The sequence below is a fragment of the Epinephelus moara genome, chromosome 13 (genome assembly GCF_006386435.1).
Source record: "Epinephelus moara isolate mb chromosome 13, YSFRI_EMoa_1.0, whole genome shotgun sequence".
In the NCBI taxonomy this organism is placed as follows: Eukaryota; Metazoa; Chordata; class Actinopteri; order Perciformes; family Serranidae; genus Epinephelus; species Epinephelus moara.
This window is the reverse complement of record NC_065518.1, coordinates 25,189,794-25,212,755: the sequence shown is the minus strand read 5'-3', so window position 1 is coordinate 25,212,755 and position 22,962 is coordinate 25,189,794. Positions and strand designations below refer to the sequence as shown.

Sequence of the window (22,962 nt, the reverse complement as noted above, 5' to 3'; positions counted from 1 at the left end):
TCTCTCTCTCTCCTCCTTCTCCTCACCCCTCTTCTCTCTCCATCCTTTCATCCTGTTCTCCTCTGTCTACCTCCAACCTTTGGGAGATAATTTGGTTCTGACCCCGATTCTCTGGCTGGTTGGATTTGACGCGGCCACAGCCCAAAGCTGTGGTCTGACTCTCCCACCTTCAAAGACACTGCGCTTTCACGGCTAGAAACTGGACTGAACGCTGATGTGCAGGGGCTGCAAATGTGAGAAGAGCTTCAGTGTGTATGTGTGTTTCTGTGGTGTGTGTGGTGGGTCTGTGTGGGTCTGTAAGACTGTGTGGGATCATGTGGAAGTGCAAGTGTCTATCAAAGGCCCAGCCAGTCTGTGTCATTGCGTCCGGGAAAGCTCTCTGAAAGCCCATTACACTGCAGGTTTGTGTGAATTATTGGTTTTCACCAGCTCCAGGAAGTCGGCCATCACTGCAGATAGCAGCTCTGGCTTTGTTGCTCTCTGACCACATTTTAAAGCAGGAGCACCACACGCTGCTGGAAAGTCCAACACAAACTGAACCCTTGTCTTACACTTCCTGTAAAGTCTTAACGGGTATATCTGAGCATCTTAAAACCAAACATTTTTTGTCCTGACCTTGCTTCACTTATGTGGAGGTGTACTCACGGTATCGTCAGAGCACCATGATGGCACTGTTGCATATGGTCAGAGGGGTTGCAGATTGGAAACCTCCTTTGAAACAGTGATTTTCAGGGCTTAATACATTACATCGATAACGTAATCCTTTTGAATAACTGGCAGGAATAGTAGAGTTTGTCAACCAGCCTTTTCCTCTCTGTTAATTTTATTTCCAGTTGCGCTCACTCAATATTTTCTTCTCATAATACACAAACATTAGATTTTTATTTGTGCTGTTCTCAATAAATTTTAATGTAATTTTCCTTTTATACCCAAATTACCTTTACCTCCGTTTGCCATCATGTTTTTGTGTTTCGAGTGCATTTTTATAAGCCTCCTGAGGTGTAATCCTCACCCACACAGTTTGTATTTGCGCTCTCTATTAACAGTTTATATTACTTTACAAATAAACTGTGCCTACAGTGATGATGTTCAAGTTAGGTTGCACTGTGGAGACCAGCTTCCCTGTTGATTCTTTTGTCTTTCAGTTTGATACTAAAACCTAAAATGATGGAGACAGAATCCAAAATCTTTCTCCCTTTTTTTGTTCCATCTTTAAGCAACCAGCGGCCCATTTCACAGAAGCCTTTTGCAAGCGCTGCCTACACACGTCACGTTTCATAATAGGTTGTTCTAAACAAAATTCTATCACATTTGGTGGGACCTTCAGGGCTCTCGCATGGGCCTCAAGCATGGTATTTGTTTTGTCATGTTGCAGAGCAGCTTGTGTGCTGAAAATCTGGTGAAACCAAGCTGCAAATCTTTCACTTTGAGCATACAGTACACTTCTATTGTACATGTAGTTGCCTCATATCAGCTATGTCTTGTTTATGTCTTTATTAGTCCCATATTCTTCAATTGTCTTCTAATGTTCATTCAGTCAGTTCATTCCTGTTAGGGGTCGCGGGGGGAGCTGATTCCAGCTGACATTGGGCGAGAGGCAGGGTACACCCTGGACAGGGCTGATACATAGAGACAGACAACCATTCACATACATTCACACTTCCTGCCAATTTAGAGTCACCAATTAGCCTAACCTGCATGTCTTTGGATTGCGAGAGGAAGCCGGAGTACCCAGAGAAAACCCCTAATGTGCAAGAACAGATTCAAGTCAGATTCCCTTCAAATCCAATGTGTACATGACAAAAAAAAGTCCACTCTGACAATCTGGATATAGTTATTCTGCCCTTCTTTGTTTAAGGATTTGCGTCACATTGCCACTGTCTCTTTAATTTCTATAAACAGATATCACATATGAATGTCGAATCTATAGGAAACTTGCCAAGGATTTGGGTATCGGGAGCTTTCTGGTCTGCATTTGTACTGCAGTCCATTTGTAGTCCAAGTAGTATTGATCAATCATGTTTAAGCAGGCTTTAAACAGTCTGTGTGGAGAGCAATAAAAGCGAAGTTCATTGGCTATCATCTGACAACAATTTAGCTTTTTATTAGCATTTTTTTAAATGTTTCTGCTTTCATATGCAGATATCTGTTTACAGACATTAGTAAACAATGACTGGTGCATGGAAAATAAAGTCTTGGCCCGGTTATTCGCTGGCTACACTGGAACTCTTGCCCTTGTTGGCCATTGCTCTGTAGGGCTGTCAAAATTTCTCAAAAATGACGTTCGAATATTCCTTCTAAAAATAACTCATAGGTTCGAACCATTCGAATATTTTTTTTCCCGCATTATGTCCACAAGAGGGCAAACTAATACAAGGAAACATACTTGTATATGAAACATAACTACCTGTAGGTATTTTTATTTCAACATAAACGTCTTTGAAAACATTTACATACCTACACATTAAAACACATAAAACAATTATCTATAACATTACGTTATAAACGACCGTGGACCTCTCGCTCGCCCCCCCCTCTCTGACCCGTGACCACACCGCCCGCGGAAGCACTGCGAATAGCCTCGAAGCACCGGACCGTGACCGGCTCGCGCCCTGCAGCAATCGTTTCAGCGTCTGGTCTATTTTCTGCGTGAGCCGCGAGCGAATGTGTCAAGCCGGGTGACGGAGACAACAGCTGGGAGCAGAACAGCTTGTCGACCAGCGTGGAGAAATGCGCGTCTGATGCCAACGCCCACTTGGAAAAGAGGACAGCTGCGGTGGTGTTTTTTTTTCTCTCTCCACAATCGAATATCAATTTTCACATTCGAAGGTCCATTTTTTTTTCAAATTCGAATTTAAATTCGAATTTAGAATATTCGTTGACAGCCCTATTGCTCTCAGAGACTAAATCGTCTGCAGGCCGATAGCTGATGGTTTCCGACATTGTAGTGTTCTCTACCAGAAACACGAGCCTCTACCCAACCCATTCACCAACCTGTTTTTCTGCACATTTTACAATTGCAGCTGCAAAAATAGTTAGAAAAAATTCCATTGTCACAAAAAGTTATATTTGATAGAAAACTGGTGAATTAGAAGCCGTACAAAGGGTGGCGGAAAAAGAATTTTAATTGACTAGTTTGTCATGAATGTAGTATTGTGAGGAATGCAGAAAAGAAATGACATGGTTGACCATGAGTTGCAGAAAAGTTAAGCGAGCAGCTTAATGTTTTGGCTGGCATTTTCATGGACAAAAAGAAATCACACATTTTTGCACAGAGGTTTGGTCCACCACAAACCTGTGCTCATATCAGAGTGAATTTCTCTCGAAGGTGAGGCTATCATAAGATCAACATTTTAAAAATTAATGTAACATCACCTATGCATGCTACAGCCTTTCAACTTTCAACAAAGATATTTATTACTCGGTTGAAAAGAGTCATTCATACACCACAAACTAGTGGATTTTATGAAGTCCTTCAAGCTGTAAAATTAATTAAATTTAATAATTTCCTCAAATCTCTAAAATGAGCTGCTATAGCAATAGAAGTTTTGGAGAAAGTTTGCCAACAAAAAACAGTGCTGAAGGCCTTAGGGCCAGACTGAAATGAAATGAGGGAGCAGGTGGAGGGCTTTATAGCTCAAAGATGTGACAAGTACCAGATTGGTGAAGTATGTGTGTGTAGGTTTAATGTGTAAATGTGCTTTCAAAACATGAATTTCTCAGTGAAAACTGAGACTGCACAGCATAAAAAAGCAGTGTGTGTGTGTGTGTGTGTGTGTGTGTGTGTGTGTTTGAGAGAGGGGAGCTGTATTGGCTGTGTGTGTAAAACACTGCTGTTCTCCCTGAAACTGTGGGTGTGTGTGTTTGTGCATGTGTGTGTGTGTGTGTGTACAGCTATGTTTTTATGCCTCAGAAGTGAGTCTCTGCAGCACGGAGTGTGTATTTTGTAAATTCAGGTGTGTTTATTGTGTGTGTGGTGTTCTTAGTAATCAGCAGGCCTGCCGTGCTGAGTTTCCCTGTTATTTCAATCCAGTCAGTGTTTGTTTCTGGCTCTCTAGGAGCACTTTGGAGTGTCGGCAGCAGCGAAGGCCTTCTTCTTCAGGTGAAGTGGGGGAGCGGTGCTGCTGTAGAGAGCAGGAGTGAAGCATGCCAAGATACTTTACTGAAACAGAAATGCTGAAATTTGAAGCAGGTCTGGGGATAGTGAATATTACTGATTTAAAATAATACTTATAGTGTCAAAAGCAACAATTAAAACACATAAAAAGAGCAGTATCCTTGTCCTCAGGACTGCTGCTGGCCATTTGGGTACAAAAGTGCAATTGCTTTGTTGTGCATGCGATTTAAGTTATGCCTACAATTACCATTTCTCATCAAAATGTGTATTCAGAGGCCTAATAGAAGAATGGACTTCCTTCCCCATAAAAAAATGGGCAAAGGTGGTGTTTTGGCTGTCACTTTTTCAAAAATTGAAGTTGCAACATATGATGTTACAGCACATATAGCATAATACCACCTCCAACTGTTGATCAGGAGGATAGTGTGGAACCAGCAGCAGGACTGTATGAGTCCTATGCTGTGTCTCAAATCGCGTACTTCTGTACTTACACTTAATATTTTGAGTGCATAAGTGCGTTCACACTGAGAAGTATGGAAAAATTCAGTGCACTGTGAGTACCTGGATGGTGCACTCAAAACGGTCAAGAAGTTGAGTGTGGAACTATGGACACTTCTCGCCCTCAATGGTCGCCATCTTGGATACGTAGCGGAAGGGGAGGGACCACTTTTCAAACTGGAAATGGTGGCCGAGGACAGTGCGACCGTGAACGTCACTGCATTGTACAAATACATGTGTTTTTTGCACTAAGCACCGCTATACTGTTGTCAGGTATAAGCCAGCAGTATGTTTGTTGGGTTAATTTAGCAGTCTGAAATGATTTGGTACCGCAAACAATAATGCAAATGCTAATGCTAGTTTGCTAACTAGCTCATTTGCGGTCGTCATTTCAGGTGACAGCACAACGGCCGTGTTTGGTTTGAGACAACACTACCCTGTCGAAATTCACGCGCTACGCCAATGAGTACATAGTGCATATAGTATAATACATGGAAGTGCACTAACGGAAGTACGCAATTTGTGACACACCACTTGTGTGTGAGTACAAGATACATGCAAAACACTTACTTAACTGGCGCTTTTATTCAAAACGACTTACAGAATGTACATTCAACCCCAAAGTGCAAGAATCATGCAAGTACATTAACCATCAAATGTGCTAATCTCCTTAAAATGCTACATCTAGAGACTATAGGAGATCATCCCAGTTGCCAGAGGAGAGTGTTGGCATTGTTTGTTTCTGAAAACCATGGATATGTTACATTTGTACGTTTCATACAAACCATATCAATGTTTGTAAAGTGACAGTTCTGAGCTGACTTTGGAAAGTAGAGGGGATGGTAGATAGCATGACACCTAGGTTAGACAGCTATTAAGCAGCAGACCACTGGGCATGTCGTGGGACCAACTAGTAAGCAGCAGACCACTGGGCATGTCGTGGGACCAACTAGACGAAACACTGGTGAAAGGAGGTTCCCACCTGATGACCTCAAGGACGTGTTAGTTATCACTGCTCATTGGTCTGTATAGTTCAGCCTTGCTATAATAGCTTATCATAGGGCTTAGGAGGTGATTCACTGAGTGCTGATCCTTTATTTAGAGCACAAATTTCTTGTGTTTCTTTGAACATCTATCCATCCATCCATTTTCGTAACCGCTTATCCTCTTGAGGGTTGTGGGGGGGCTGGAGCCTATCCCAGCTGACACCGGGCAAGAAGCATGGTACACTCTGGACATGTCACCAGAGCTGACACATAGAGAAAGACAACCATTCACTTACATTCACACCTACGGATAATTTAGAGTCATCAATTAACCTGCATGTCTTTGGACTGTGGGAGGAAGCTGGAGTACCCAGAGAAAACCCAAGCTGACACGGGGAGAACATACAAACTCTGCACAGAGGGGCTCCCTCCTGGGATCAAACCAGGAACCCTCTTGCTGTGAGGCGACAGTGCTAACCACCACACCACCGTGGTGCCCTGAAGAGAATCAGTGATAACAAATTTATTTACTTGCAGCTTTGGTTGACAGCTTCTCAAAACATGTATTTAAGGACAATGACAAAACCTCTGTCAATAAAAGGTGTTGCATCTTTCCCCCCAGTCCCTCTGTTTCTGTTTTTGTCTCTTTCTCTGTTCATGTGTATTTGAATTGTTTTCTTATCTTTGTCTCCCTGTTTTTGCTACAGACTGTCTTTTAGCCTCTGTCTTGCTTTCATCCATTACAAAGTGACACTTCCACTTCAGTTTTGCAAAATTCAAAGCTGATTTTGATACACACACACACACATACACATACACACACACACAGGGCCTCTCACTATTATGTGCGACTAATGATGGAGAAATGTTAATGTCAGGAATGATGTGAGAGGTAGAGACCTTCAAAAGCCTTTTAACAGCACCGTGAATATCTGCTCCGCTGCAGTTCACTTTGGAAAGGATGAAACATACAAACTGTCAGTGGAGATCAGGTAGTAGACGATATGTATGTACACACAACCCTCACTAACTGTATTACATGCCAAGGACACTCTCGGTTTCATCATCATTGCACACACACATACGCACTTTTCAAAATGATTGACAGCGTAGCAGGAAACTCAGCTGCTCTGTTATGGATTTAAGTCATTAGAAATCCTATGGAAAAACGTCACACACATACTTTTCACATGTAACAGGTACCTACATATACATATACACACTTTTATGAGATTATCTATGCTAACACTTAGCTGACTTCTCAGGCAGTATGCATGCCAGTGCCCTGTGATGGGACTGTTCAGCTAATCTCCTGCCTTGTGTGTTGTCAAGACTCGTCACTACAGGAAGGGAAGGTGAATCACAGAGGTGTAAACCAGATGTGGGCTTAACTCTCTGCATAGAACGTATGAATTTTAGCTTATATGAAGTAAAATTGTGTGCCAATGTCTGATTTGGTTGTAGAAGTATTTTTAAGCACATTATCAATGCTCTCAAACTTCTTCCAGTCAGGGACCCTTAGAACCTTCAGTGATTATTGCTGCTTTCCCATTTTTATATTGCAATGGTCCAAATATTTTAAGGGATGCACAAATTTATCGGCTGAACATTGGTATCAGTCGATATTTGCCTTGTTGACTGCCATCAGCCTATCTGTACATATGATGACATTAACCAGTGGCAGTGGTCGATGTTTTCCTGTTGTGTCACATCAGTTTTGCCCAGGCTACAAAGCAGGGCTTGAGACAAATGCCGACAAACTTAAATTAATGAGCAGGTACAAGAAGAGTACAGTGACTGTTTGGCAAATGGGCTCTGTGATCTCACTGTGGTGTCGAGGTGGCTAGTAGCAGCCGGCATCCCAGCCGGACGAACTGAAACCTTACCTGGAGCACCATCATGACAAAAGGAAGTAGTAAACACACTATCATTGTGTCAGAGGACACACCCTGTTGTTTTCTTAATAATGCTATGTTGTGAACAACGAATCTGTATTAAATTCAGCAGGAGAAGAGCTAGTTAATGTTAGCTCTGAGCAGCCAGTAGCTCAAACTGACTGCTGACAGAAGTTGCACCGAGTTACATTTTGATGTGTTGAAGGAGAAATTTGTTGATATTTTAATGGCAATTGTGAATGAATTATTTTATATATAGTAAAAAAGCATTTGAAGCAGCCAAAGATGTTTTTCATGTGAAAGGTTATATTAAAGGTTGTTTGATGGATTTGTATGATTGAATTTGTGCTTATTCAAAGATAGTGTAATGAAGGACTTTAAATCAGTAATGTTCTATAGTGTAGATTTAGTTTCCCTGGCACAAAAGGGGAATAAATAACAACAAAAACCAAATAAACAACGATATAAAATTTCAAAATCGTTGCATGCCTAAATATTTTTTTAAAGAAACTTTGCCTTATTTTTCAGAATGTTTTCATTGTAGGAAGCAGTGCAGTGTAGTAAATACAAAATATGATGAGTTTGTGTCAATGCGTACCAGGATTTCTTGTTACTTTACCATCTGCCCATTGCTTTGATATTTTAGTGACTGTATTCATCTGTCGTTTACTTGCCTGCCATTGCCAAGCCAAGCTGCAGTAAAGTTTATGACATGACTTTAAAAACTACTCTTCCCGGGTCGACCTCTAGCTCAATAGGGAGGGTGTGCACCCCACGTAGGCTGAGTCCTTTCAAGCGGCCCGGAATGTATTCCAACCTGCAGCACGGTCATCCCCATTCTCACTCCCCGTTTCCTGTCTCTCTCCAGCTGTCCTCAGATAAAGGCAAGAAAAGAATGATCTTTGAAAAACAAGTACTCGTTCCTAAATTCAGCTGAAGCAAAGAATTGGAGTGGAGAACCATTTCCTTTAACTTGTCCATGTTTATCCTGCTACTGTTTGAGTTTACCTTGACACCTTATTATAGCCAGTTTGGAATCAGCCAAATTTTACACCAAGCTAAGAGTTTTTTCCCCCCATAAGATTGGATCCCCTTTCTATATAGGAATCCAGGTTGTAGGTGAAAGGAGATAAGCCGCCATACTGTAGTGGCACCTCTCTTGTAAACCTGCATTTAACACTAATCCATGTAAAGGATTTAAATTTTTAAGCACACACAAGAAATGTGTCCAAGAGATTACGTTGAAGCAGTTAAATGTTGAAACTATCATCAAATGCCATTAAAATAATTTTTAAATCTGCAGTAGTTAAACTTTGCAATAAAATGTTGTCCAGTTTTAACATATGGCTGGGTGACTTTCCTGAGCTGTGCTGCTTTATGAGCAAACTAAGACTTTGGGGGAAAAAGGAAAGTAAAAGCCACAAATTGGTCCACGAAATCAATTTTACTTTCATAAGTCTCCATTAAACCCTCATGTTTTGCTCGCATTCTGAGTGGAGTGCCACTGAAGGACTGACTCTGGGCTGATAAAGTCCAAGGGATCTGCCTACACGGAGCCAACGGTGAGCTGCTACCCCACACATCTCTTCATAGCTAGATGAACTGGTGCATTTCTTACAATGCAAGAAATCATGGAGTTCAATGATCTAAATCATAAGATAGCAACTCCTGCTGCATTTAATTAGCTTCTCCACACAGCACTTTCACATCCAGACCGTGGAGGTCGAACAGAAGCAGTACATTAGTGATATTTTGTCCCAAAATCTGAACCGTAATAACCAATTTCAGGCTAGTGCTTTATTCAGACTGAGTAACTTCGACATTCACATAGACGACCTTCATCTGTTGGAGGGGGCGACTGCTGCTCATGAACAAATCTGCCTCCACTGTCAGTGTAACTCTGTTTCAGGTGGTAACATGATTAATGTGTCTTTTTTTTTTTTAGGCACAGAAGTTTTTCATTCCAAAGTTAACTCTTTAAAGCATTTTTAGTATAATTCTCACAACTTTCATAAATACCTCAATTTCCCCTTGAACAGTGAAGCGAAATAATGTGAAAACCTGTGATTGCATTTTGGAGAAAAGCTTCATTACATTTTTAATATGTGCGACTCCAGGCTGAATTATGGCAAGTGAAGTTTGAAATTGCGCAGTTGACAGTAGTGAGACATAAGTGGTATATGTGTTGACATGTGGACTTGAGCCCTGTCCATGGGATACTTTAAAATAGCGGGTTTGTTTAGTCCTTCTAAGTTAAGCTCGTTATCAGCCCATCTAATAGCCATTATTATGTTAGCAGTTTTGTTAGGTTAGGTTTCAGTTTCACCTTCATTTGGTTTAGCCACCATCATCATCATAACTTTGTGGTAAGGCTTAGGAAAAGATTGTGGCCTTGGAACATTGAAATATTGACTTTCCCCTCAGGGGGATTAATAAAGTATATATTAAAAAAAAATACATGATAAAATTATATTTTACGTCAACATTGACTTTTGTATGTCACTAAACTGCTTTCTTAATTACGTTGTTGTGACAGAGTAATCACTGCCTGTATTAGAGATGATGTTTCTTTCAGGCAAAACACTACATTCGTGTACCATTTAGGCTTCACTGGGAGGTGGTTTGGTAATGTGTAGGGTGTACAAAGTGCAGGGCCTTGACACCAGAACCTCGGGTTTGTGTCTTAGGTTAAGGCAATAAAAACACTTCACTTAAGGTGATGGAAAGATTGTAATTTTGGTTAAATGTTAATTTAAAAAAAAGGTAATAAAAAAATGCTCTAGTTGCTGTAGAAGAAAAAACTGACATATGTTGTCAGTGTTGTTCAGTATCGACATTTTGGTGACTTGCAAGGTAAGATAATAAGTGATATTTCCTCATTATCTGAATTAAAAAATTGGCTCTGTATTATCTTTCCTTCCTTCAAAGTAATTGTATATAAACAGAATTTTTAGGGGTCAGCTGAGGTGAAAGTCCTGTGTTTGCTTGACCCATCCTTCCACCCCAACTTCATCCCTACATGGACTTTGTTGCTCATTTTATTGTGTCACCTGACTTCTTCTTTTGCTCCAGCCATACTTTCAATGGCCACTAGAGGTCGCTTCCTTAAACATAAACATAACTAATAATAGCCTTCTGAACCTGAATAGTAGCGCTAGCAGGTCCCTTCTAACTCGTGTGTAAGGGCGATAACCACTGATAACGCCCACTCTGTCAAGGCATAAGTTGGTGTAGATTGACTCTTTCTGTACACTCACCTTTATGACTTTTAGGCATGTCTGAGAGATCATGCATGTGTGCGTGTGTGTAACAGAACTCCTCATTAACATTGCTGACTGTGGTTCTTGTTGACGAGACACCTTCAGCTAAGTGGCAACCATGTAAACACTGTTGAGGGAATCATCATTTGGATTCATTTCATTTAGAAATTGGCTAATGTCACATCAGCCAGTGGCAGAGTTGACCCCTGACAGCGGGAGCCGCGGCCCCGCGAGGCCTCATGGTCATCAAGACTTTGCCTCTTTGACTCATTTGTGCATCTGTGTCTCTCCGTCCTGCTAATGAGCTAACAAGACTCTCCCTCTCTGTGTCTCCAAGCGCTTCAGGCCAGACTGTCCAGCTGCGTGACCTAACAATACAGATGATGTTACACACACACAAACACACAGTTACAGAGGCACACACACACACACATGCACAGCCTGTGACAGCTCTTAACCAGCTGATTTGTCAGGGGCCTGGCCATGCATACAGGCTAAATGTTCCCAAGTCGCGCCTGTCAAATCCCTCCTGATGCTAACACTGAGGCAGAAGGGGGGCAGAATGATTACATCAAAGACACGTTGTTGTCAGACCCCAGAGTCCAGCTGTCAGCTTTTCTTACTGGCCGCACCTCATCCAGATTTGATGACTTGTGTCGAAATGCGTTTGCTATTCTTTTTTCTTTTTTTTTCTTTTTTTTGTTCTCATCCCTCAATATCAATTTCTCTCATTTGCCCACTTGCATCACTGTCTCCTCTCCTGCTCACTTAAGTCACTCATCCGCCTTAGGCTTCAATACAAATCGCTTCATTTTTTGGTTTTTATCTCTCTCCCTTTTTTCTTTCAAGGCCACGAATGGAGAGACGACGTGGTTTTCTTTTCCCAGGAGCTGCAGATTAAAAGAAAGGCACAATGTAAAAGAATCTTTTAGGTGAACGTTGATTCTTCTACAGGCGAAGCCACTCTCAATCACCACGTCCATGTTCAGTGAGCAGTCGTATAAGACTGTGTAGAAGACTGTGCAGAAGTTTTGACCTCAACAATTGCATACTAATACAATTTGTCTGCAACATTTGCATATTATCTTCCTGCCCAAGCCACTAAGCTGCATTGTTGTGGTCTTGCTTGGTAGCAGCAGGGCCATGTGCTTTGTGCTAGTGACCGGAGAGAGAGTCTTGTTTTTAAAAGTCTGTCTGTGTTCAGCATCTCTGTAATTTAGTTTCACTCCTAGCGTCTGTGCTGTTTGCTGTCGGCAGTTAAGTTACAGCTGACGCAAACCCAACGTTTCTTGCTGCTGCTTCACATTTAAATCGTTCCACCACCAAACCAAGAGGCTTTAATTGTGAAGCAGCTATCGGAAATGTAATATGTTTATCATTTTGCTCAGTGCAAGTTTCCCACCAGTATTAAAATGGCCACTGGAGACCAGACTAGTGTCACTGAATCTGACTGTTCATTTTAGGCTCTGATTTTGCTTTCAGTCTATGTTAATCCCACAGTTTATGAAGATGTGCATGCAGCTTTACATTGGTATGCAAAGAGGGTCCTGCTTGCAGCCTGTAAGGTGATGAGTATTTTTAAAGCAAAAGTTCCACATTTAGGAAAATTTGCTTATTTGCCTTCTGGCAGAGAGTTAGATGAGAAGATCAATACCTCTCTCATATCTTTCAGTTAAATCCAAGGCTACAGCCAGCAGCCAGTTAGCTTAGCTTGTAACAAAGGGCATATCAGCTTGGCTCTGTCCTGGAGCTCACTAATTACCACACTATATGTGGTTTGTTTAATCCATACAAAAACTGGAGTGTTAAAATGACAAGTTTACTGCTTTACAGGGTGTTGTGTGGCAAACTATTTCAAGGCTTCCTGGAGCCTCAGATAGTTGCCTGGCAATGGCCTCAGCAAAGAAATACACCTCTTTAACATACTTTTGTGTAAATAAACAGTAGTATGACATTTCTGGGTGGTACCGAGCCGCAATTACCGCATAACTGCCCGAAAGCCTCCCTGCCAGCTGGAGGTGCGTTACCATGGTAACTTGTGCCGCACAGTCAATTAAATGTGAAATCTTCTATAAATACATTTAAATTGAAGCGTCATTGAGGTTAGAGAGCTGCCATGGTCACTGTCCACCATTGTCTGTTATGAATGTTGTCGTCTACCACATTGCATTGTGGGATATGCTGTGGATGTTGGTGTAGTGTCCAATGATAGCATACTGTAACTTTTCACTGGAAATAGTATGCAATTCATGTACTATTAGTTTCATATTAAAGTTTCGGATAAGGGCGTAGGGTTTGTTTGAACATTGGGGTGGACCTGTATGAAAGTGGAGGTTTGGGGGTCCTCCAACAGAAAATTTAAAGCATCAAAAACCTAATTTCCTGCATTCTGGCCAACTATTATGCACCAATTTGTACCTCTTTTGCATCAATTACTGGTGTGTATGTATTTAATTTTGTCAAAACAAAAGTCCTCCGCTACTAAGGAAAGTCAAAGCTATTTGGGAGGGACAAATGTACATGTACTAAATACTGAGAGGGTTGTGTCCCCTGCGTCCACTTCCAAAGTCTGCACCTATTGTTTCAGACATACTAAACAATCTCCCATACTGTTTAAGCGTAATAAAAAGCATGATAGTATGGAAACTCAGATGCAGCCATAGTTGCTAGTCTTTGTTGATACTGGGATTGCGGATCGTTTCGATCCCCAGCAGGCTGGAACTTGTGGTCAAACATAATTATCATATCATCGTTCATGTTAAATTGCATGCCTTTCTGATGTTTGGTTCACTTGATCATCACCATCAGCCGATCATATGCTTTATTCATTATTAATAATATAATATTGAAGTCTAATACATAGAAACGCTTACTTAAACAGGATGACATTTACACAGGGGAGTAGAGGCAAGATGGTAACAATGATTAAAATCAACAATTGAGGCTTTCTTAAATACTAGATATTTGTTTCAGTGCAAGAAAACGTATTGGCTTTAGATGATTGTAATTACAGTAGCATTACATTAGAGTCCCTTAAGGTAATCATAGCAGAAAAAATGGCACATGCACAACCACCACTTGCCCTCGGCAGTCGCCCCATCTGCACATACAGTGCAAGAGAGGAGTGCCAAGGCTGCCCTGATTAATTAATCAGAAACAAAGTGAATTATTAATCAGTCTTAGTGTGTTGTATTCACATATTATGCAATATACATGTTTTACGCTTTTAATTATGACAAGAAGACATTGTGGAGGTCTTGTATGAGCATTCCTGAATTGCCTGTGATGTTTTATGCATGGCCTGGACCCGTGGTTTGGTATGTGTTTAGAGAACAGCCTGTTCAGCCTCGCTGTGGTCCGGTGTGGGCTGACTTGGTGGAAAAGTGTTGACCTTGTTTTGTTGCCAGCGTGTACCAACGCTGTCCACTCTCATTTAATTCAAGTGTACTGCAGGTTCAAATCAGCGCTCAGGTTGATGTTCCCGTTTAAAGTGGCAAGCTGGGAGGTGCTTTTTAATTTCTATTTTGACTGCATATGTTAAGCTAAGAAACTTTTTGTTTCCCGTAAATATACCAGGCACCAAGGTAGCGATTCACATAGAAAATCCTTAAATTTGTTCACAGTCTGCTCCTTATAAGTATCTGAATTGCCAAGACGGCAGCTTATTATGCAACCAGCGAATCTGGCCTGGGACTTCCATTACACGGCATCCCTACATCCCTCCTGCCTCCCCCACTGTAAAGAAGTAAAACCAAAAAGAATATGCATCACTGTAAACACTCCCATTTTTTATCTCCAGAATTTCAAGCAGGATCGAAGTCTTGGTCAAAAGCATTGATTTTCTGTTGGGAGAAAAAAAAAGTGGTTGATACCGGAGGGTGTAGTTACTTTTCACTTCTGAAAGTGTTTTTTGTTGCCAGGCAACATTTAGTTCTTCAGACATGCTATTTGGAGGGTTTTTTTTTTCATCCCCCAGAACTGAAAGGCGTAAACCTGGCAGCAAATTCACTGAGCAGTTGTGGAGAACCCGACGCATATGTGACTACGCTTTTCTTCCATTGACTTCTCCCCTCTCCTGCTTATCTTCTCTCGCTGGAACGTGACATTTCACTGTGGTGTGTATATACATATATATATATATATATGTGTGTGTGTGTGTGTGTGTGTATTTGTGCCTTTCCATGTATATATACATCCACTTTATCTCTCTGTCATTACATGTCCATTTTATGATCCCCTATCACCCACACCCCATATGCTGCTGATAAGCATGCATATAGAAATGTCTTATCTTGCAACCAGAATTCATGACATGCATGACAACTAGAGGTGAAGGCAGAAGGAATGGACAGAAGTCTATAAACCATCTATATTCCCCTGCAAAGACAGACTATAAACTACTACTATACTACTACTACTAAAAAACAAGTTCAACCATAAAACCCACATCATACCTAAAAAATACAGACGCTTCACTCTGCCTTTGAATAATCTTCACAAAACCTGATGGAAAAAGCTGATGGGATCCAACTTTTCGTTTTTACTTCTTTGTATTACAAAAATAAACATATTGTTTTATTGTGTACATCCCATAGAGTGCTGCAGGAATGAGTCCTAATACCCGGAAATCAGTTAGGATTATTGTACTTCCAGTTAAATATGGTTTACAGAAAATGTCGTCCCTTTAGCGCTCTATAGCTTAGGCTACATAGGATTTAAATGTATTTCTCTTTTGCTACGTGGCTGTCTGTCTTTCTACCTTTAATATTTATTGTAAATATCAATAAATTAACTAAATTTACAGGTAAATATATTTAAATATATTATTTAAAGGTAGCTAACTACACCATATTGCATACATTCACAAAAGCTAGGAAAGCAGCTGAGATGCGCTGAGCTAGTCACCCTTAGCAGCCTTAGCAGGTGTTTTTGTTTTCCTTTTTTATTAACTGTTGTGATTAGATTGAGCCTTCTTACTGCCTCATTTAGTAATGTGGTATTGCTGACATAATGAACTAAGGTGCCAGCTCAACAAAATTGAATATTTTTCATTTACAGACAGGGCAAAAATAAATACGTTAGCTTTAGCATTAGCTAAGGCACGCTGTTGCTATAGATATATATACATAGATGCCGCACCCTGTCTTGTGGGATGCGTCAATACCACCGCCATCTTGCCTAGGTGCTCTGACCGGTTCAGACCTGTGCCAGACTCGGCAAAAATGCCACATTTTTGCTCTGCATTTGGGTGTACGAACGAAAGAAGTGTTAAAACCAAGCAGAAGGGAATAACATTCCACAGGTAAGAAGTTGTTTTACAATATTTTACTGTTACGAACATGTTTAATGAGATATATATCTCAAAAACTGATCCTTCTTTTAAGCTAATCAAGTAAAGTAACTGTCCTGATCTGGTCCTAATGCCAAATTAAGCTAACGCTATGTCACACAACTTAAAGAAAAAAGGTTAACATTTATATAATATTACTTATAAAATTATGATGCTTTGTCAAACAGCTATGTCGGTGTATGTGTTATTCCAAATTGTCAACTATCTGTTTCATGGCACCAACGTGACATAACGCAGTATAACGTTAGTAGTTAACTTGTGGCCTGAATTGTAACTACAAATTATGTGGAACTGCGTTTTTCTGACACACTTATTTTGTGTGTAGTTTCCCAAAAAACACAGATAGGAGACGGGCATGGGTAGCAGCAGTGAGGAGAAAGGACTTTGTCCCGAGTGACTCCTCAGTCATCTGCAGCTGTCACTTCAGACCTGAGGACTTCGACAGGACTGGGCAGACTCCTAAAAATAATACTAGCTACTGTACACTGTATTTTTTGTAAATATGACCTAATAATGTAAACAGTTCTGTGTCCAGGCTCCCATGAGCACTGTGGTGTTATACATATGAGATTAAAGCAAAATTTTGTGTAAACATGCAGCTCTAAGTCATTTATTTTCACTTGTACAAAACCAACATTTGTTAATCAGAATCTACACTGCAGCTCGGCACAACCCTGCTGATACACTATTTTTTGCACATTGTGTGAAATGTGAATAAACATTTATAGTCAAAATTAATAATTAAATGACATCATGGTGGGCATTGTACATCTAGTAAGAAAAAAGAATATTTATTACATGGGGAAAGTTTAGTTTAAATGTGTTGTAGAACTATTACTGTTACTTTATCTACATGAGATCAAATATTTTGGTATGAACAACTGCATTTTTTATTTAACCAAGTATCCTGTATCATAACTACATGTCTGACAATTGTAACAAACCAAACCGCATTAAAAATCGGTTGAGAATTCAGCGAGTAATGATGATTTTAATCATAAATAATCTCCTGCCTCAATAGACACACATGCATTAGGCAGCGTGGCTCCACCTGGGCAAGATGGCGGCCGCGTTGACGTATCGCTCCAATGAGGAGCACCGTTGAATGCGGCATCTACGTGTATATATCTATGCGCTGTTGCTATCTCTCTAGCTAGCTTTCCCTTCGTTGAGCCCTCTTGGTGTAACTGTCTAGTCTGGGGTTTTTTCTGTTTAACTTGTCTTTTAGCCACTGGAGCTTTAAAAATCTTTTTGACATTTCTTTTTATATGGCATAAAATTTATAGTAAAACAAATGTTTACATTTTTTTGACTGAATATGTAGTTAACTGCCTTTATAGAGCTTCCCATATCTTCCTATACTGGTAAAACAGGATGTGTGGGATTTATGGAGCTCCTTTAGAGGACAGAAATAGGCCTCGCTCACCTTCATGTTTATTATGTGCCAGTACATGTCCCTTCCCATATGATGAATAATAATAGACTGATTAGGCTTCCTGTCATATCAGTATAGCGTTGTGGAAAGGAGGAGAGGGAGGGAGAGGGGCTGGGAAGGAGCAGTGTTGAGATAGCTTGATATAAGCAGACAGATGTAAGAGGACAGAATCAGCCTTGTACCTGCATCAGTATGCCACAGTAGTTTCTGCTCTGCCCTCTCGTTCCTCTCTGCAAACATGAGACAGCACCTGGCCTCTTCAGCCCTCCTCTCTGTCTCCACAAGAGGATGAATCTGTCATGATGTCCATTAGTGTTATTACCACTCTGACATCCATGAAAGCAGTCGGGGTGTCCCTTATTGTGTTGACATAGCATGAAACCCACGCTGGCACGCACAGCCTAATCTGACACATCAGATTTACCCACTCCTACTGCTGCCTGTTTCACCCTGCACGCGGCAGAGTTTAGTTATACACTCCTACTCCCCTAAATTCACACACTTATCTACTACTTGGGGCAACACTGAACCACTTATGGACTCCCCCATTTTGAAAGTTCTCTCTGGCCATTACACTGCACATCATCTACCAAATTTTGGTAGGTTCCCAGTAGAAAAATGGAAATACACTGTGCCATGAATAAGCAGCGAAAGGCAGCTAAGGTGCCTCTGGAAATTCAGTATGCATTTATGGAAATATTGAAATTATTCTCACCAAATGTACCATCTGTTGTTACACACAGATTTATTTAGATAAGCAATGATCCATGCACAGTTGTTGACTCGTAGTTAAAATATTCACAGTTGTCTATAATTTGTTTTTGTGATGAATGAGGTTGCTTGCACTTACGTTTGGTTAAGTTTATGTGTGCCACTGCCACAGTGGTCTGCTTACAACTCTCAGAGAGTTGGGGATATTTCTTTCTTGAATCACAGCAATTAAATTGAACCAAAACAGTCATAAGTCATAAATCTTCTGACATCATATCATAGTTAAAAATATATTTCAGGACACACAATTAGATCAGGGCCATACTTCTTTTGGCTGTATTCACTGATGGGAAGCCAGTGAAGGATCATTCCTCCTTGTTGCTGCACCAACACTTACCACTGGTTAGGGTGGCTATACAGATCTGTGTAGAGCTGGGAGAACAGCACAAAATTCCTCATGCATTACACTTTCTGTGGTTGTTTCCAATTTGTTTGCATTTATATGAAACATGTTGCACTGACAGAATAAAAATATATTTTATGGAAATTTAAAAATATATAGAAAACTTGCTGCTGATTGTGCACCAGAGTCTCTGTCAGGAAGTAAGTAAGGAAACAAAGGGTTAAACTACTGACTATTTGATTTTTTTTTTTAAACATAGTTTTTTATTTCAATTCCAGCAACTAATACAATCATTTTCAGAATTGCCATGCTATTTTTTTTTTCTTTTTACAGCTGTGCCAACGTGGCTTACAGGCATACGACAATAAGTTAACCCTTTGAAACCTGAGCAAATTGGCTTGAATTCCTTAAAAAACATGGGAAGAGGCAATGAGCAACAAAAGAAATGACCCCTCAAAAATGACAAGAAATTAGTAAAAAGAGAAAATTAAAAACAAGAAAATTAGTTTAAAAAAAGTGAAAAATATAAAATTAAATAAATTAAATTATAAATTAAAATATAATAATAATAATATTTATGAATACAGTTTTTACCTAGCTTTTTTGTTTTTTTCCTCCGGTTTTTGTTTTTAATGTATTTTTTTTTTTTTAATCTATTAATTTGTTTACAATTTGTGGGACATTTATTGCTCATTGCCTTTTCCACAGTACCACTGCCAGTTTGCTCAGGGTTCAAAGGTTTAAAATAAACCAAACACACCCTAGCTTAAAGTATTAATTTTGAAATAACACAAAAGGTACAAATTAGGAAAAAGTAAAGTTGGACAAAAAACAAAGGAAAAAGGTAAAGGTCAGGGAGGGGAGTTGCATGTGTGTATACAATGGCGTCAGTGTATGTATATGCATCAAGAGGTGAGTCAGGTTGGCGAAATAAAGGTACATATGTGCTGTAAAATATGTTGGTGGATTTTGATCACTTCATTATGTTAGTATGGTGATGGCAGGGCACCATCTTTTAATAAATATTTCTTTTTGGAGTCTCAAGGAGTGTGTTACCTGTTCCTTTGATAAATTTCCCATGAGCAAATTGCTTTTTTATTTATTTATTTTTTTAAAAATTTTATTCAGATTTTAAGAGTTTAACTCTACTCATTTATATTTTTCTAATTAAAAAAACCCCGGAACGAATGGACTCTGAATGTTGCAGACACTTCCTGCAAATCCTACTTCCCGGTGATTACTTTAAAAAAAAAAAAACACACGATTTTTGTTGCTATATTTTGTCTCTTTAATGGCTGTTATGGATTGTGGTGACTACCTTATTTTCAAATTAGTGGCAGTACAATTTTGAGTTTCATCATATATTTTTTTCCAGAAAAACTGCTCGTGGTGTGAGTGTAAATATGAATGTCCCTACTCCAGGTAGCCTGAGATGTTAACATTTAATAAACAAGCATTCATTTCATTGCACTCATTGATTAATAAATTTGAACCAACCTCAGCTTTGTGTTCTTACCACTTCACTTGTGAAAGTCTTTGTGGTTTAAGAGCTCTTGTACACAAGAACCACATTTGTATTTCAAGACAATTCACTTGGCTGTTTGTATTTTTACATCAAAAGAGAAGCAATAGTCTCAAAACCAGGAAAATGTTGGCCTCCTATAGTGGCTGCTTGTTCCAGTCCCCAGCACCAGAGAGTAAAACAGATCATTGCCCAGGCTTTGTTCTGAGCCTTGCTGGACACCGATTAGCCATGCTAGCACTCGCCATGTGGCTCTGTGCCTTTGCCTCCATAGTCGCTCTGCGAGGGAAGTCTGAGTGCTCACATGAATATGTTGAATTTTTCTTAAACATCAGCAACCAAGTGACACAATAAACACAACTACTGAGTGTGTTAATCTTTGAAAATGCATGTTTTTATCAAGTGTGGAGCATTACTTGTCATAGGATTTGGAGTCCTGGTCATTGGCAGCATAGTGGATGATTTTTAAGAGTACTTGTTTTCAACTGCAAACACACAGTAGCTCAGCATAAATTACATGGGACACCTATGCAAGATTTGGTCCTGGCACAGCAGCAAGCGCAGTCTTTAAGTCACTATATGCAATTTTTTGCCTTAAGACAGCATGTGTATGTAAGGCACACCTTAATTTACGAATATCTATAATAGCTGCTTTAATATATACCACTAATATATTATTTTAATGTTATAAAAAGTTGCGTGTGGCAGCTTTAACCTCAACTTTTCCAAGCACCATTTTATCAGCAACTAACTTGTGTTTCTTTCCCGCCTGTTTGTCTCTCTCTCTTTGTCTGCAGGATGCCAAGTTTGTGGAGGAGAGGAGGAAGCAGCTGCAGGGCTACCTTCGCATGGTGATGAACAAACTGATCCAGACACTGCCGGAGTTCGCAGCCCGCCCCACCAAAGAGACCCTGCTGTCTCTGCTGCCTTTCTGTCTGTAAGTGGACACACACGGGCACGCTCAATACCGGTTCTAAGCCTTTCATGCGAGCATGTGTAGACGTGTGTGTGTGGGTGAGAGAGATTCAGGGGAAGGATGCCAGCACATGTGTTCAGGTGCAGGGCTTCTGTCTGTGAGAGATTACTGCGGTGTTACAGGCATGTTGGTGGTAGAATCCAAACACGAGCAGTCAGGGAACGAAATCAGCGAATATCTGTGTTTATATATAAATAGCATTATAGTCATAGTATTAGACAATGGTTTTTCATTGTGTTTGTCCAACTCAAATATAGTGGAATCCACATTATTTACTTCAAAACAAATGTAGAGCTTTCTTTTAGCATTGCAGAAATCCCACTGAATGCTCACAGGACATCTTAAAAAGAAAAAAACATCAATTTTTGGCAGTAGTTTGCATGTATTATAGCAATTAAATCTACAAGATTTTCAGAAAGAATTAGCTGCCACGGCTGTTGTGGTAGTAGCTGTTACAGGGTACAAACAGGGAGGATTAATGTCACTGACAATGCCAAATCCCTTGTAAACAAACTTCAGCGTTTCCCTTCGTTTTACACTCATAACTCACACATACAGAGTATATGTTCTCTCACACACGTTCAGGCGAGCAAGTGTGAAAGGGCATGATGCCTCAGCTACCACCTGCCTGCCAGGCTACGTCTGAAAATGAGATGTCCCAGTCATTTCCTGTCAATAGTCACATCGGTTTCCACTTACTGCGATCCGTCAGCTGGCATGACCCGTCACACTGTCTGACTGGAATGTCATTTCCTCTCTAGAGATGTCTGAGTCATCAGGCCACTGCAACAGCAACAACAACAATATAGTTAACATAGATGTCGGCTCATCACTTTGTGACCTTGTTTAAAGCCACTTTGTGTTGGATGCTTATGTGATGATAGCACTTTTAAATCTCATGGCATATGTTTTTATTGGTAGAAAAATGAGACCAGTGCAGTCTATGTGTTGCTCTCAGCCCATTGATTTCAGTGTCCTCAGGATGGGGTCTAGAATGAGACGTCTCGATGAGGCAGGTCTCAGTCTGGTTCTGTATCAGACTCTAGTGCAGTTTGTTTGCGGTATAAAGGCAAAACAGATTAACTGCAGTACTGTGTTATGATAGATATGTGATCTTATAATTAATTCAAAGGATAAACAACTAAATCCACCTGATTATCGTGAGAACTGTCTAGGAAGCGATCTCCTAAGATTACAGAATTATCCGAGATCATTTGGTAACCATGGTAACGTGTATGCACATCATTTTTAGTCATTTTCCCAGATACATCAGAAGGAAAGGAAGTTAGTTCTTCTTTGTGTAGTTCATCTCCCTTGTATTATAAATGATTCATCTTACTTCTACCTGTTCTACATTATTAATGACATATATGGTCATGTTACAGCCCTGATCAGATAATGCTGATAAATCAATTTCTTCATGTGTTCATGAGAGACAATAAATAATTTATAAGCTGAATTACAGTGCAGCATCACAGCAGAAGTACCACAGTGTTGGAATACAAATTACAAGTTAAACTCCTGCATCCAAAGTACATATTATAGGATGAGTGTCAAAATATTAAAGTATTAAAAGTGAGAGTACTCATTATGCAAATATCCCATTATGGAGTCTTATATATATTGTACTAGTCCATACCCATTGGTAGCTCTGTCACCTTCTACCTATGCCAATCCTCAATACCTATGTGCAGTTTCACATAGATTGACCACATCAGTGAGTAGAAAAACGTGGGACAGACAGAATGACTGACTGACAGAATGACACACTGACAGTTTCCGTGATTATGTACAGCATACCATACCATG

At 40.1% G+C, this 22,962-nt stretch overlaps 1 protein-coding gene across 1 annotated transcript in view; it reads left to right on the top strand.

The window, feature by feature from the left end:
- The window catches only part of snx29 (sorting nexin 29), a 199,311-nt gene that overhangs the window by 162,895 nt on the left and 13,454 nt on the right, over nucleotides 1-22,962 (top strand). Inside the window, exon 20 of the mRNA XM_050060227.1 lies at nucleotides 20,975-21,114. Coding sequence (XP_049916184.1) covers nucleotides 20,975-21,114 — 140 coding nt within the window. The remainder of the gene's footprint in view (nucleotides 1-20,974; nucleotides 21,115-22,962) is intronic.